Raw genomic sequence first — 17,906 nt, 5'->3', positions numbered from 1 at the left:
TTTAAAGAAACCTGTCAACTTTTTTAGAAAATAAATTTGGGATTAAACTCAAACCATCACCACCCCTTTCCCGAACAGATACCCCAACAACTGACCGAAAAAAAAATTACAAGAAAACTGTCCTAGCGATTCGGAAATAAATACGGTAGTGCCTACTAGAGGTGTAAAAGTAACTAAAAAATGCGTACCCGTATGTATTCGTTACTCTAACAATTAGTACTCGTTACTATTGTTACATTACTCGTTACTTATGATACCGCATAACATGCTATGTTATGTTGCAGCAACGAATCCAGTCGTATTGCGTACGCGTACAGTATGACGTCGCGTAAATAATAATAAATAGAATATAAACAATTAATATTTGATGATTAATAGTTTTTGTTAACCAAGAAACAATTAAATCTCATTAGAGCGGCTTTTTAATATTGTCTCTTTTAAGATAACAACCAAAAAACGTGAAAATACGCGATCATATTTCTAATTTGTAAAAAATACTTTTTAACATTGTTTCTGTTCCAATCTCAAACTTTGTCTACACACACAATACCTTTAATAAACAGTAAAAAAAACTTGGACAACGAATTTCCAAATTATACTTTACTTAATAAAAAAACCTCGTTGTTTGTAAAATAAATTCATCCAATATGCGCGCGCATGCGTAAAACATACGAAAAATGTGAGTAACGAGATGCAGCCGTGTGTAACGTTTCGTTACTCAGTACCGAATACATACGGTTTGCTACAGCTCTAGTGCCTACTATTTGTCAGATAGTAAAATAAATAACGTGACGTGTTTGTAAACGTGTCACGACTGAAATAATTCCAAACAAGTTTATAAATATTTGTGTATTATTAACGCGATCAATTAGCAACAAGTATAAAGACGGCTCTGACTTTTTTTGGCCTAACATAGTTATAAACAATGTTATTATTCGTTAATGAAAATGTCGCAACAAATTAATTAAGAGCATTTATATTAAAAAAAAAGTGCACATTGTTATGTTTAATGGTGGGAAAAAATAGATTTTGTCTATTTTCTAAATAACAAGAAATGCGTACAAGTATAGTATGTATATTCAAAGGCTTGGTTTATTCGACTCGAGCATACCTTGGCCTTGAAGCCAGCCAGTGATGCTGTGACTGTGAAGTCGCAGGCACAGATAACTAACGGAAGTTTGATAAAAGAAAGAAAGGACGGGATTCTATTTTTAAAGCCATGCACTTAGGTGGCGACTGCAAGGTTGAAGAATGTGACAGGCGTCAACGGCAAGATGTCTAGTGGCGAGCGAGAGGGGTGGAGATAAAGCAGACAAATAACAAAAGCGCGCTTCAAGCGATCACCGTAAATTCCTCAAAAATACCTCGTTATAGCAGTGTTCTCGCTATTGCTACTGTAGTTAGTTAACGGCCGCCAGGCTGCCAGCCAGCAGGGAATAATTATCTGTGTGTGGGTGTGTGTTTTTGTGGGGGAGGGGAAGGGGAATTTATACTGCATCATGTGCAGTAGGATCAGTGTTGCCAACCGTAGCATAATTATGCTACATGTAGCAGAATTTGTTGTTGCTGTAGCATGTAGCATATGAAGCCAGTTATGCTACGCTAAAGTAGCATAATTTCTTTATTTCAGAAAAAATGAACTGTAAAGAATTGAGTTCAAAAGCTACAAATGTAACTAAATACAGTAGATAACACAGTTTTGGTGCTACATGCAAGGACTGGGTTCTCTGATTACACAGCCACACACACACACTGCTATCTTTCAGCGACGTCTTGAAAGCGGTATCGTTTGTAGGGAAATTTTATACCACACTGGACTGGAACACTTTATCATATTTTTCTTTCAAATGAAAAATTTACAAGTCAAGCTAAATTCTGCTGACGACAGCAGTACAGAGGATGAAGCTCTCCCTTAGCTGTATTTGGCTATTAATACGTGCGTGTGTGTGTGTGTAAAGAAAAACAGCTTGGACTAAAAAGCAAATGGATATTAATTTATAATAATGCATATTGTAATAATTTATGTGCGATATTAAGTTTTAGCAAATTTTTACAGCTTTATTATTTTGCAGCGTAAAAGCATTGTTTTTCTACCTTAATAAATAACTTAAAAGGTTAAATATAGCATAATTTTTCTCAAAATAGCATACTTTTTTCTGAGTTGCAGCATAAATGTGTTTCAAAAGGTTGGCAACACTGTGTAGGGTGAATATTTGCACAGTGACACACATAATGTCCCTAGGTGAATACTGTGCTTGTTATAAGTACTAAAACATTCTTCCAATTTTGATTTGTATTTGAAACCATAATTAATCTTATCATTATTAAATTTATTTTATAAGTACATTTTTTTAAAATAAAAAAATAATGTTTTTATGTCAAAATGTCAGTTCCGTGGCATGTCCCTTCTGCAAGTGGTTTTATTTAAATTCATCTTATTGTATATATATTCATGTTACAAATGTACAAATTTTAATCTGATTTCATAAAATTTACAATTTTACAAACCACCAGGGACTGGAAGTAACACGCTACTAGTAACGTTATTTGTAACGGTTACTTTTTATGGTAACGATCGTGGTAACGCAATATATTAAGTTTTCAGTAACTGTAACTGAATTACATTTTTCTGCCTTAAAGTAAGGATAATTGTCGTTACTTCTTGCGTTACATTTTTTAAATGTATTTCTTTCAGAATGAACAACGATTTGTTAATTTTTTCAAACCCAGAACGAAAATCCCGACAAGCATATTATTTGCGATGGTATTGCTTATACTTATAAAACTGCTGTTGGCTAGCCTGCACTTGTATTTTGATTGTCATTTATTTAATATTTGCGACATGCTGGTTTACTGCTGTGCTGTTTAATTAATTAACCTACCTGTGCACATGCCCTAAATCAATGACAGAATCTAATGAAGCGAGAAGCTGAGAAAGCAGTCCAGAATTTTCGTTGCAGTGGCCTTCATATTCTAATTTTTTCGAAGTTCGGTCGAGTGATAAAAATAACCTTATTGTGAAGTGCTTGTGTGGTTCTGCGAACAATTTTGTAGTGTGAACTAATTACTCAATGTAATTTAAGACCTATTTAAAATTTTTCAGTTTAAATAAACATATATCTTTACTAAACACAATATGTTTTATTAGCTTTTAATTATAACAATATTACGTATCACATTTTTAGTTTTTCACAAAGTAACTGTTAAAGTAACTTACAGTTACTTTTCTCAGAACTGTAACTGTCACTGGTATATTTTCAGTAGTGTAACTTGTAGTTGTAACAGGGTTACATTTCTAATGGAGTATTTGAAACTGTAACTGAGTTACTTTTTAAAAGTAACTTTCCGGTCCCTGCAAACCATATTATAAAAAAACCAGCATGTTTAATTTTTTTTCCCTAATTAGTTACATCTTGTACCCAAGTGTTTTGTGTCAGTCCCATGGCTAATCGTTAAGTTACAGTTATTTATAATAGATGGCAGTTAAAAGCCATCTGCATATGCTCAGGCTTGTACCACAAATATTTGTTGAAAGCCATGTTGTTATTTCTCTTTCAGTGAGTACCTATGTGTGTATGTTAGTGGTATTGTGTGTGGAATTTGTGTTGTAACCAACAAGGTGGTCAGTCCCAAGCTGGCTGTGAAATTTTTTTACGGAAAGATAACTTCACGGTTTTATTTATTTTACTTTCTAGGTAAGTACACCTACAGATGACCCAAGAATATCCTAGGTATTCCATTTCTCTGATTAACAGTGCCAATTTAACCTCAAATTTGTCAGTCCCGTGCCTAGCAAGACGACACGGAACTGACATTTTCCATGAGCTGACATTTCCCATCAAAAATTCAATTAAAGCTACACTGGGTGGATAACATAACCTTAAATATAATGACAGATTAATTTGTTTTAGTATGATGTATGCATCATGTTTAAAAAATAATGCTTTATTTGTACATTTCAAGATTCTTATGTGGCAACAATGAGAACTATAAAATATAATGTAGGCTTTAATTGGCCTTTGATATCATATTTTAAGCTAGGATGATCTCAAACTTCTTTTAAAATTTTTTTTTATCACATTGGCTACATTTTTCATTGTTTGACACTTTTTTTTTTGGTTTGTTTAGATATGTTACTGGAATAATGGCCCCAAGGAAGAATGAAGAGAGGCTGTTTGGAAAGAGAGAAAAGGAGAGCGAACGCAGAAATAGAACCAGGGAAGATTCTGTGAAAAGAGAAGAGCAACGGCAAAAAGAAAGGCAAAAATACTTGAGGCAGAAAGAGCAGAAGTTACGAAGACCGATAACAGAGTTGAATCCTAGAGAGTAGCATGCAAAAAGAAGACAGTGGAAAGCCTACCAAAGAAGATCAATATTAAGAAAAAAACAATCCGTGAAGGAAAATGAATTTTTAGAAGCACATACACCTCCAAATTCAGAAAATGAAATTCAACCTCACAACTGTTCAAGATCCGATTCTGTCAAGAGGAAATCAATGTAACAAAAATAAAATCAAAAGACATAGAGAACGACAATCCTTAAAGAAACAGATTAGCACTCTCAAAAAAAAAAAAGTAGACAAATATAAGAAGCGATACAAACGTTTACAAAAAGAGAAAACTTTGCATAGTGAAAACACTTCAACACCAAAAACCTGTGTGAAAAATCTTTTTAAGAAAGTCAAAGCCATGTTGTCAAAAAGCAGAAGTAGTCAAGAAACTTGTTTTTGGTGAAGTAATGAAGGATCATTTATCAAAAACATACAAAGATTTAAAGTCTAATAAAGAGAGACAGGTTTTTAAGAAAACTATGGCTGGAAAGATTTTGAAGAAATACCGTTTACAATCAGCTTGCGCAAGAGTTTTTAGATACAGGAGGAATAAGCCAACTTTTGAAACAAGAAGTGTTTTGAAGTATGAGTGCAAAGATAAAATGCTTACATCCATGAGAAGAAATAAGCAGAATTCCTTCAAGAAGATATTAGCAGTAGAATATGCCCTGGCAAGAAAGATTTCATCACACGGAAAAACGTTAGAAAACAAAAGCGTTATCTAACAGATACTCTAAAGAATCTACATCAGCAATTTTTGAAGAAGTACCCAGAAACAAAAGCTAGCTATAGTTGTTTTGTCTAAACTGCCCTTTTTGGGTGCTCCCACTGAAGGTAGAGGAAAGAGATACATGTGCATGTGCTGTACATGCAAACATGAAACTGATTGTAGAGGCTTTGCATTTAAATGGCGTGATCTCTGAACAAAAAACTTCTGATGTTATCAAAAAATTTTGCTGTTCTTACAAAAATGAAGTGTGTTTGCTGCGTGACTGTAAGAACTGTCTAGAATTTGGAATAATGTATAATGAGTTTGAAGGCAACCAGCCAGTAAAATTTCAACAGTGGGTACGTGGGAAAGAGCACCACATAGATAAAAAGACAAAACAAGTGAAGACAGCCATAAAAGTAACAAAACAGGGTAAGGAATCAACACTACTGAATCTTGTGAGTATGTACGAAGAGCAGCTTTCTCGATTTCTACAGCACGAAGGTACGATTCTCCACCAGTTCAACGCCATGTTTCAACTGAAAGATAATTTGACAGATCACGAAATCATCGTACATTGTGACTTTAGTGAAAACTATAATTTAAAGTTTGCAGAAGAAATCCAATCATTCCATTTTGGTGGTGCACGGCAACAAATATCAATGCACACTGTTGCTTTTTACAGAGAGTCCTCGGGAACTCTAGAAACAAAATGTTTCAGCACAGTATCATGCTCTCTGCAACACAATGCTCCAGCAATTTGGGCTCATCTGTTTCCGGTGATGAATGTTGTTTCAGAAAGTATTCACACAGTACATTTTCTTAGCGATAGTCCATCTGGCCAGTACAGAAACAAATCAATGTTTTCGTTTCTAGCCAATCACATAGGAAATTGTTTTACAGGTGTTACAAATGTTACATGGAACTATCAGGAAGCAGGCCATGGCAAAGGTGCACCTGATGGAATTGGAGGTGTGTGTAAATGCACAGCAGACAGGATTGTGGCTCAAGGAAGGGATTTGCCCAACATAGATACTTTGGTCGATGTTCAAGAGCATTGTCCGGGAGTCAAAATTTTTTCAGTTACCGAAACACAGATCACAAATATTTCTGATGTGATTGAAAAGGGGAAAGTTTTGCCGTTTAAGGGAACACTGAAAGTTCACCAGGTGAAAGCAATCAATAATCCAAACCAGCTTAGTCTGCGAAGACTATCATGTTTCAATTATTCACATAAGTGCTGTCATTATGAGATTGGTACACTGACGTATGAAGATTCACCAACATCAGGTCTTGATAGTGAGGAAGAGCTGGGTATGATTTCCAGCTACAGCAGCTCGCGAATTCAATACGAGGACATGTATAGCGATACTGAAACTTTATGCAGAAACACTTCTGAAAATAGTGAAAATGATTTTTCAAGTGTTACTACAGGAATGTATGTGTTAGTAGAAGTTCTCCAGGTGCATACAAATAAGAAGAAACAAGAACATAGTAATAAGAAGTACATGTACGCAGCACTTTGTCAATCCAGTGTTGTTGAAGATGATGAAATAAAAGTTGTATTTCTTAAACTTGTATCAAAAAATGAAAACGTGTTTCTCATCGATGACACTGACGTATCATATATTAATACAGAGAATATTGTTAAGGTTCTTCCCCAGCCATGTCTTCTTGTTAAAGGGAACAAACTTTATTATAAGTTTCCTTCTTTTGTAGAAGTGCATGAGCGTCAGTGACTTAATGAATGTTGTACCAAAATTCCGTTTTCTAAGCATTTATTATTTCTTTGTCACCTGCATAATAATGAATATGAGTTTTCCAAGTTTAGTGTCATTTGCTGTGTATTTTCGAAGGTTTGTGCCACATCTTTGTACTTTAGCCAGTCAATTTGACTTGGTTTTCTTTTAAATTCATAAAATAATTTTTTTTTGTTTGTTCTTGTTGTATAGAAGTAATTAAATGTAATATGTTAGCATATAATTTAGTAAACAACTACTTTGGAGACATTTAGCCATTACTGTCTATATTTTCAAAGTTAGATGTCAGTCCCGTGCCAACCTGTGTCAGTCCCATGGCTCAGTATTTTTGTTTTTAATTTACGAAAACCATGGAAATGAATATTATGTTGGTTACTTCAAGCTACAAAATGATCAGTTTTATCTTTCCACAGTAAATGCATTAAAAAAAACTATTTTTTAATTTTTTTTTATCTCGGACAAATGCAGGTCTCAAATGTGTCACTTTGCAAATATTCACCCAGAACAGTATTCACCAAGAGAAACACAGCACAATGCACTTCAAAAGAATTATCAGTCAAATTTCTTCCAATTTTTGACTTTTTAACAAAACTTTTTTTGGATCCTAAAAAGTGGTCATAATAGAGAGGAGGTTGAAATAAATGGGGTTTTACTGTAGTATTTTAAATTAATAACAATAACTAACCTTCGGTCACATTATAAACTTTAGAATTTTTATTTAAAGATTACTAATATTTTAGCATTTTATTTAAGAAGCATTTTTTTTCACATTCTTAACTTTAAAATTATTAAACTTACCAAGACTAAATTAAACAAAAATTTTTTTTTTGAAAGAGCTTGGCCACAGAAATTTTCTTACTTATTTCTAAGTCATTTTAAATATTGAGTTGTATTATATTTACAATATATGGTACCGTAATTCCAAAGATAATCATCTAACAGTTGAGATTGTCATGTATTTTCAAGTTCATTTATAACAGAGGTTGTCTCATTTTCACTTTCACAATCATAAATTCTTATCAAAATCTGAAATGATCGATATCTACACCACAATGCACTGAATATTCACACAACCCTACTGACTGCAAACCGGCCTACGAGATGGGAGGGTATGTGTCTCTTGAGAGAAGAGAAGTGCTTGAAGGACTGCCAACCACGCCAACAGCGCACACACTTCACTCGGAGAGAGGGGCTTGTCCGAAGCGCCCGCTGTTGACAGAGGGGAACACGCTGGGATGCACGACTCAGGTCTTGGCGAGCTCCGGGCCGGGGGCCGGCTGGTCGGCGGGGACCGGTGGGGGTGCGACGGGGGGCTCCTCTGTGGGCATGGCGATGGTGACAGAGGGCGCGGGGGCAGCGGCCGGCGGCGGGGGGCCCGGCACTGGCTCCACCTTGCTCAGCCGCTCGCTCAGTGCGCGCAGCGCTATCTGCCTGCATACACAAGACACACAGGCAAAACCTGTACCCCACCTTCACATAATGGATCTAGTGCTGTACTGCCCCCAAGTGCGAGTCCTCAAATCTATAATGCTCAGTGATAACAGTAACATTTAAAGGTAAAGAAATGAAGTTTGAAGTGAAGGGTGTACAGCAAAACCCACAAAGAAAATTCCCTGACTTTATCAAACTTCTTCAGGATTGTTTTTCATAATTATTTATAAACAAAATATGTAATATTTTCATAAAAAAAAACTCAATAACCAATATCAATTTTATCTATTTTAACACAACCAAAGTCACAATACACTTATTGATTATTTAAAGTTGGGAAAAAACTGTGTTAACGGTTTTCACACAACCAAAATCTCTGAAACATGTTTTGTTTCTTATATAGCACTCTAAGATATCACACATGGAATTCGGTCTCACATATCATATAATACAACTGTGTTCAAAAATTCTTGAATACAGGATGAGCCTTTATCTAACAAATTAATTTAAATTTCCCAACCTAATTTTTTTTGTTTACATAACTATTCCCTAATTTTTTCAAAAATTCAAAATTTCCTCTCAATTTCACGTTTTCCTGGCTTTTCCTGATGATTTACAACCTAAAGCTTCATGTAGCTACCAATGGGGCTTTAAAAAAATGTGTATCAGGAGTTTCATAAGTAAACAGTATTCTGAAAACACCCATTTTTAATCACCTTTTAATTACTTTTATTTTTTAAAAAATACAGTTTAAAAACACGATTCTTAAATTTTACAGCCATTCTGACCTTATCACATTCTTAACTGTTCTTTAGTAAACATAAAACCCTCAACAGTCTTAAGTAGTTTTTAAATTAAGGTATGTTCTTCAGAAGCTATGCCAGGTATGCAGGGCCTAAGGTTGGCTTTCATATGCCAGGCTGATTGTTTCATGTTCTCGTTTTTACTTTTTACTATTTCTGTATTTCTGTACATCTGACACTATACTTCTCTTGCATATGTTCTGTTGCATAATTTCCAATGGATATTTAAAAGATGTGTAATGTGTAATTTAATGTGTAATGGATGTAAAACGTAATGCAAGTGATGATGATAAACACTTGCACAACTTTTTACACCCATTATATTACACTTAGTAAATCTCGGTTGACATTAATTGAGACATTAACAACAAATGAAAGAGATGTATAGTGTTACATTTAAAGAAATAGCCCTTCAATAAACACTAATAATTAGAAAAAAAAAATCAAATGACATGTGAAACCCAGCTATAAAGATTCACGTCTTGACGATGAGGGGTGGAGAGCGCTGATGGAGTGAATAAGTAGACCAAGCAGGAGTACCATGAGAAAACTACCAGCTCATGGCAACAACCACCACATCTTCCACTTGTGCAAATGTGGTAGGAGGCTAGTCATTTGACCAATGGCCAACTGCCGCCTACAGTCAAACTTCAGATGTAACTATAGTGAATTTATCATTCTAATAACATCCCTATTTATAAGTTCTTTTGAGTAAAACATTTAAATTATTATTTTGCTCTTGATATACATGTGTGTACACACACACACGCACACGCGCGCGCGCACAGAGAGAGAGAGAGAGAGAGAGAGAGAGAGAGAGAGAGAGAGACACACACACAGAGACAGACACTGAGCCAAGCGTCTTGGGGCTAGTCCTCCTTGTTGCTGCTTGTTGGTCTATCTGAGCAACATGGTTTATTGCAGCAATTGTTCGTGAAGCTGAGCTGTTACAAACATTATTGACTGCAGAGCACCTACAAGGTTTCTCGGCAGTGGTGCTTAGATTGCAGTTCAGAGTAAATAGATTGCAGTACAGAGTAAATGGCAACCACCGTTGCCAGACTAATACTACCCAGCTTGATAACATTAAAAATCTTTAATTATAATACATATAAATATTTTTAAAATTTTAATATTTGTCAATTATTTTAAGACTATAAATCAGTGTCTACTGACAGTTTATTACATTTTTAGTAATTCTGATAAAAAAATAATTCACTACACAACACCAATTATTTTTCACAGGAAACCTATTTAAAGCTTTAGGTTACTATCTGTTGGATATGAACACTGTATTGCTGAATTTTTTTTGTATTGGACACAACTTTGAATTAAGGAGTTAAATATTTTCTGTTTTAGTAATATATCAGCCACTCAAGATGGTGTCTATGTTTGTTAAAAGTGTGATCATTGTAACAAAAAAGCAGATGTGTAATGTAATCGCAAGTAAATGCAATGTAACAATCGGGATCGTAATGTTTTATTTATTGCATAGTTAATTATGTTTTGGGGTTAATTGTTATAGAGGGAGGACACATTGATGGGTAGTTAATGTGTGGACCCAACACTATCTATAAATAAGTATCCCACAAAATTAAGTGCTATGCTCAAAGAATTAAAATTTTTTAAATATTAAATGTTATAAAAACCTTTTTGAAAAAAATTTGTATTAAAGATGATGTTTTTCAATTACGAATACACAGAAATGAAAAATTAATATCATCAATTTATTCGCTCAATAAAACAGACCAGGAAAAAGTACCGTAAAATGGGGTGACTTGATACAGTTTTTAACTTTCATCACTTCCAGCTCTTAACACAATCGCACTAGAATCAAAGTTATCACTTAAAAAGTTGAGTCTTCAGTTGATGTATTCAATGTACAAAACTCATCTTGCTTAAGAAATATCTTATATAGATTTTTCTTTAAAATAAGCTTGTATCAAATCACCCCATGGGTTGGGGTGACTTGATACAGACATCAATTCGTACCGTTGTATCAAGTTAAACAGTTCCAGGGGTGACTTGATGCATTCAAAACATTGCAAAGTAGTAAAGTACTGACTTCCTGTGTATAAAACATAAAGTATACTTTAAAATATACAATAAAACTAATTTTTTTAAATGTTTTGTAGTTTTCTTTAATGTATTTACACTTAGAGACAAATTTACATCATTTATTTTACATTATTCAACATGCAGATGATTTAAAACACTCATAACATCTGTTATTAACATAAAGATGGACGAAATGATCTCAAAAATATTTAGTATTCCTACATTTTGAAAAAGATGGTTTCCTCTCTACAATGATGAATTCGATTAAACTTTATTTTTTAGTATATTTAGAGATACCTACAGATCTTTTTTTTTGAATCTATCTACAAATGATTCAAATGGTTTCAATATTGACAGGAAATTCCAGTAGTCCATACCTTAATTCTACGGGAGGCGGTAATCGACACTTAACTTCATGCGGATACACAACACTACACTCCTCAACATTAGGCCACACAAATGTGTCTGAGTTGGTTTTGTATTTTCTCATAAATTTTACCTCATCAGTTCTTGTACTTCTTGTTGAGGTTTCACTGATACTTTTCACCATGGCTACAAACAATTTCTTCATTCCGCTATTTTTCCTTTTTGTTGCTGACATTTCTATCACAAGATAATCCCCATGTGTGATGTCCTGGTAGCTTACACGGTGAAATTCTTGTCCCCGAGTTGCAACATCACGATTTGCACCACTTGAACTAACTTCACTGTCACTAGATTGTTGATGATTTATGTTGGTGTCATCACAGTCAACCTCTTCTGGAGGTACATCTTGATTTTCTAAGTTGGTGACACTTCTGCCTGGCTGCACATCTAATCTCTCCTTTTATTTGGGACCCTTATTCGAGTCGTTCTTACTTTCATTACCATATCTCATGGTTTTCAGCAGACTGACAAGGGAATTCTCCAATTCGGAATTAGGTGTACTGTTGCCTGAACTAGTGGAGGAAGGAATTTGGTCCAACACTTTCTGGCGATTCAGAGGAACTATCCCACATTTCTCAAAACCTGCTTTTATGATCTGAGGTGCAGTTTCACATATTTTGTCCAACAACTTCTTCAACATTGAAGGAAATTTATCTTTTGGAACTGCTCCTCTGTTGCCCTTTAATTTCCACTCAAACAGGAGTTCTCGCCAGTGGCGTTTGAATGGTCTAAAAAATTAAACGTCCAATGGCTGGGAAAGGTGTGTTGAGTTTTTTTGGCAAGCAAATGAACCTAATGTCATTTTCAGCACACTTTGTTATTACATACTGAGAAATGTGTGATGATAGATTATCTCCAATCATAGCACGAGGTGCATCTTGCTTTTTGAGGTAAGGAAGAGCTATGGAGGAAAACGATCCTCACAGGTCTTCTGATCAATCCATCCCGATTTTGTGTTTCCGTAACGAGCTCCCTTAGGACCATTGGTTGTCCAAGTGTCCCACAAATGAAGTGATCGGTAAATTACAAAGGGAGGCAGAAGAGTTCCGTTAGCAGCACATGCCATCATTATTGATGTGGATGCTTTGGATGAATTTAAAATCAAATCTGGATGTCTGCAACCTCTTTTAACCACCACCTTCTTTCTGCATGGTTCATCAGATAGGTTAGTCTCGTCATAGTTTATAAGGGATGCTGGTATTACCCCCTCTAAGGCATCTTGCAAATTTTCAAAATATGTGTTCACAATTTCTGGTGAAACTGCAGCCCTGCAATGTTTTATGTTGTCAGCCAGCCTCTGTGACAGTACCTTATGACGACTGAGAAAAGAATTTGCCCAGTCAATCCCTGGCATGTTATTTTTGAAGCATCTTGCCGTTTTGCCTTGTCTGTCAAAAAAACCTTTAACAAGCAGTCTAATATCATACACAGTAAGAGGATATTACAAATGTTACTTCACAAAATAAAATGTTTCAGATACATTCTAATAAATTTTTATTACCGTGCAAAGTAGTAACTAAAACAGTTTTGCTTTCACCAAAACAAGGAGAGCGCTAATGACAGAAATTGTGCATTGGAAAGAGAAAGTAAATGCCCATTTAAATGCACACTGCAATCTCACGATGAGAAGTGCTATAGACAGTAACTTTTTAGTTTTTACCTATATGAGGGTGTCCACACCAATCTGTAATTAAAATTGGCTGCTTTTCCTCATAATTCCATCGATCAAAGTTAACAAACTTCCCTAAATATTTGTTAAAAATAATTTACATATTTTGCTAATTTCTAAAAGAAAATAAGTCCAGCCTCCACCATTTCCATAGATGGCCTAGTTCGAACTAGGGGGCTGATGCATGTTTGGAATTCCTTAATTCCTTGACTTTTCCAGGTTTATCAGATCTCAATTTAGAAGTTTCCCAGATCTCCCAGACATGAATAATCCCATGTCCACATGGTGTTGCTTTCAGGTGGACAACAAGAGGTTGTATATGCCGATTAAATGTGTCATTTTAATCATGAAACGAATGCCTGCCAAGACAAATTAATATCTACATGATAAAACCTCTTTTCTATGAATAAAACACTTGGTATAAAACACCATATTGAAATTAATTATTTAATACTATAACCCTTGATTTACCAGAAAAACAAAATAATGCATGAAGGATGATATTTACGCACTTATTCTGTGATCATAATGTTCAAAGAGACCCTGTGAAATGGAGAAGTGGAATGAATTACAAAATTGGATTGCAATGACATGTGAAAATAAAAAGGGAAGAAATGTAAACAAAAAAAAGGTCTATAAAACTAGCCCTTAATAGGCACCGAGATCAGACAAACGGTAAGCAAAATTCAATGTCACGTGAAAAATCAGTAGAATTGAAATAGGTACTACTAAATAGTATTGTGAGTATTACAAAATTTGTGATGTAATTCATATTTTCATATTACATAAAAACTATAAATTTATTTTGACTTTACGATAGGTTGCCTGTTTCGGAAGTTGATGTTACTTGATAATGACAGATAGTTTTACTAGTCACCCACTCTATTCCAGCGCCCTTGTAGATTTGCTGATGATGGTCATGTCACACTTCATAGACTATTGTGTTGTTTTCTCTCAAACTTGTTTTAGTTTAGAATATCTCATTGCATCTTTTTTTTTGTTGACATCAAAATATGTGTGGTCTGGTTTTACATTTGATTAATTTTATTATTAAACACAAAGGCCCTACATATACATCCAGTAAACACAGACATTGCAGAAATCACAAAGAAATGTATTCTACTTGAAAACACTTTGGTCTTGATCTCACTTCGCACAAGAAAAGTACTAATTAAATTTTATTACACTTGATAAAATTTCTCTACTATTTTTGAATAATTTTTCAGTATTTTATTGCTACAGGTATAGAAACAGGAAGTTGGGGAAATTGCCTAATATTTCTGGAATTATTTCTTGTGATAGCAAAATCAATCTGAAAATACTGCTTTTGCTAATGTTCATGCTGTTCAGAAAATACTATAATGTTTAATATCACGACATTTGGTTGGTTTTCCTTTTGGTAAATATGTACAGTCACGGTAGATGCCAAAAAAAATACTAAAAATCTGAAAATACTTTTATTCTGTGCCCTTTCACTTCCTCTTTTCAAATCAACCGGCGGAGGTAAGAAATTCCAAATACTTTAGGAGATATAGAATTTTTAAATTTCATCATATGTAGAGTCGCGGTTGATGCCAAAAAAAAAATGCTAAAAATCTGAAAATACTTTTATTCTGTGCTCTTTCACTTCCTCTTTTCAAATCAACCGGCGGAGGTAAGAAATTCCAAATACTTTAGGAGATATCAAATTTTTTAATTTTCATCACAATACCTGCGTAGTATGCGGCGATCACCATTGTTTCTTGTCATAGATAATAAGGTTTCTTGTTTACGAGTATCATATTTCTTATTGGACAATTTTGTCACGTGACTGTTCCGTGATTGGCCAGTATTCAAATGAACCAATAGGTGAATATTTATTCCGTGATTTGTCAGTATTCAAATGAACCAATACGTGATTATTTATTCATTTATTGTTCAATACGATGTTTAATTAATCGGTCAACTTCTGCCGTGAACGACTACATCATTTCCTTATAGTGGCAAAGGAAAAGTACCCGCCTCCAACTTAGGTGAGTTTTTAACGTTTCTAATTTTAAAGTATTATTTTTTTATTTGGATATTGTTGCGCAAGTAATAAGTAAAAAAAAATTACGTGAGTTGTTAATGTTCATCATTTGTCCGGGTTTTGTTAGGTCAGGTCAGTTACATTATAAATAATTTAAAACTAAAGAACCATTAAATGAAATTCACATTATTTTTAATGTCCGCTTAGTTTGAAAGTATTTATAATGTAACTGACCTGACCTAATCGACCATTTTATTTATTACGCATTCACTAACACACGTCAAAATAAAAAATGGCCATGTTCGAAGGGTTAAACGGGCGTTGTATTGCTAAATTAAAAAATTCGATATCTCATAAAGTATTTGGAATTTCTTATCTCCGCCAGTTGATTTGAAAAGAGGAAGTGAAATAGCATAGAATAAAAGTATTTTCGGATTGTTAGCATTTTTTTCCGCGTGAATACGCAGGTATTGTGATGAAAATTAAAAAATTCGATATCTCCGAAAGTAGTTGGAATTTCTTATCTCCGCCGGTTGATTTGAAAAGAGGAAGTGAAAGAGCACAGAATAAAAGTGTTTTTGGATTTTTAGCATTTTTTTTGGCATCTACCGCGACTGTACATATTTACCATCCTTTTTGTGCGATTCCAGGCTTCTAGTGTTAACACGAAGGGGGGAAAATTTTACTTCTGCATGTTTATGGACATTAATAACAAACGTAGACAATTCGTCTTTGCTCATGGATGTTTTGAATAAAGTTTAAGAGTATGTAAACGAGTAGAAGCTCCTAATTTTTTTTTTAAGTCCTTGTGCGCATGCCTTAACCAATGTGTGTAACATCCTGACAAAATTAAACTCCCAATTTTCCCCTGACCTTCCCGAACATGGACACCTTGCTTAAGTACTTTCCCTGATTAATGAATCCAAACTGTTAAAATGTTTTATGAAACCTGCATCTAATGAAGGTGGTTAGTGTAGGGAATGAGAGTCCCCGGATCCCCGAGGGTAGCACAGCATCAAGGTATCGACTCACCTCCGGCGCTCCATGTCGTGGGGGTCAATGCCTGGCAGGTTTATGGTGATGCCAGATGGGGCTGCCATGTCGAACTTGCGCACGATCTTGCGACATACGCCGAGCCTCACCAGGCAGCCGTGCAGCGTGTTACCCAGCACGGCCACGGGCGGCTGCAGCACTGTCGGGAAGAAGCTGTAACACACACAACACATTTATAACTAGACACTGCAACAGCTTCCAAGCTCTCACACATTATCTAAGTGTGCTAACACAGATAAACTTTAAATATATATTTATATGTTTTAAAAATGTCTGTTTATTATCCCACAAAGGTGTTTGCAATAATTTAAATTTGTTTTAAAATTAATGCCAATTTGCTCAAAGGGGTGTAAGCAAAGCGAGAATGAAGGTCACACCCATCTACCTGCAGCGTTGAATGATTTATTTTAAATGGTAAATGTTAAATGAAACAAACAGCAGTGAGATGGGTGTGCTCTCCAACCTTGCTCAAGTGGGATGCATGAACTGTATAGTCAGCTACAAAGGAATTCTACAGTAAATATATACAGTAGCAACTTCTGGAAATAAGTCAAATAACAACTTCGCAAAAGGTTGGTGTAGGTCAACTTCATTATTAATACATAAATTATATTTCATCTAACCAACCTTGCAACTTGTGTGTTTCATAAACTACAGCAGTTTACTTGCGTTTGTTACGAAGTTAATACACCTGCCTAAATGCAAAATGCATGGGTGAGGGAAGAAGTGGTTAGGATCTGACCTCGCGAACGCGAAACTGTCGGCCAGGTCGCCGCGCGTGCCGTTGCTGTGCCGCTGGTAGAAGCGCAGGTACACCCAGCTGACAATCAGGCCCGACAGGAACATGGTGGGGTAAGTGCCCTCCAGCAGGCCGACTAGCCACAGCACCAGCGACAGCGTGAACACCGCCAGGGGCACGTTGCGGTTCGTGAGCTTGCCCAGCGAGGTCTTGACGATCAGGTGGTCGGGCATGATCTGCCTCACGGCGACGGACACGCCGGCGATGTAGCCCGCCAGGCCGTGGATGTGCACGGCGAACAGAAGGTCCGTGTTGAAGGTGCAGGTGTACAGCAGCAAGTAGAACAGGGCGCTTAGCGCCGCCACGCCAAAGTTCAGGACAGTGAAGAATATCAGCATCTCCAGTCCCCCCCACAGCGGCTCTATCAGCTTACCCAATAGCCCTACGGTGACCACGTCAACCAGCACCTCCCAGAAGTGTATCTCCAGGAAGGAGTACGTAAAGGCCGTCCATATCCAGAAGGAAGGGGGCAGCACGTACCCCGGGGTGACGCTCAGAAGGCGCACTGCCTCGGGGGAGAAGGACAGCAGGTACCCCGCGAACACCACCACGCAGATCACCTTCACCGAGGCGCTTGTGTTCCCGAGCAAGGCTAGAAATTGCTGCCGGATGAAAGGGATGTTCTTACTCACGACCCTGCCGAAAGCCATCTCGACACAACATGGCATGTATAACCTATCTTGTTATGTTGGTCACTACACTGAGCATGTCAACTTTTTCTGGGTCGTGAATCGTGAAAACCTCCCATCAGGTCATTTCCTAAATTTTGCCTCAGTACCTTCGCTACAAAACTACAGATAATGACATGTCTACTTCATACACACTAAAGTTTATTTGTTTTAAATTTTATAATCACAAAA

At 35.9% G+C, this 17,906-nt stretch overlaps 1 protein-coding gene across 1 annotated transcript; it reads right to left on the bottom strand.

Moving 5' to 3' along the window:
- Window positions 1-7,490: 7,490 nt before the first annotated feature.
- LOC134527849 (transmembrane protein 115) lies at window positions 7,491-17,819 on the bottom strand. The gene is made up of 3 exons (XM_063360805.1): window positions 16,990-17,819; window positions 16,227-16,400; window positions 7,491-8,230 (listed from the first exon to the last, which is right to left on the bottom strand). The coding sequence occupies exons 1-3, from the start codon at window positions 17,712-17,714 to the stop codon at window positions 8,044-8,046; spliced, it is 1,086 nt and encodes a 361-aa protein (XP_063216875.1). The 5' UTR covers window positions 17,715-17,819; the 3' UTR covers window positions 7,491-8,043.
- Between the last annotated feature and the right edge of the window lie 87 nt (window positions 17,820-17,906).

The sequence above is a fragment of the Bacillus rossius genome, chromosome 1 (assembly GCF_032445375.1).
Source record: "Bacillus rossius redtenbacheri isolate Brsri chromosome 1, Brsri_v3, whole genome shotgun sequence".
NCBI lineage: Eukaryota > Metazoa > Arthropoda > Insecta > Phasmatodea > Bacillidae > Bacillus > Bacillus rossius.
This window is presented reverse-complemented; position numbering and strand designations above follow the sequence as displayed.

What these genes read in the sequence shown, in the direction of transcription:
- LOC134527849 (XM_063360805.1), bottom strand. Translation starts at nt 17,714, where the DNA reads ATGCCATGTTGTGTCGAGATGGCTTTCGGCAGGGTCGTGAGTAAGAAC. An exon ending in GACAGTTTCGCGTTCGCGAG is followed by an intron (nt 16,401 to 16,989) that starts GTCAGATCCTAA and finishes TGTGTGTTACAG; the next exon opens with CTTCTTCCCGACAGTGCTGC. An exon ending in CACGACATGGAGCGCCGGAG is followed by an intron (nt 8,231 to 16,226) that starts GTGAGTCGATAC and finishes TTGTGTATGCAG; the next exon opens with GCAGATAGCGCTGCGCGCAC.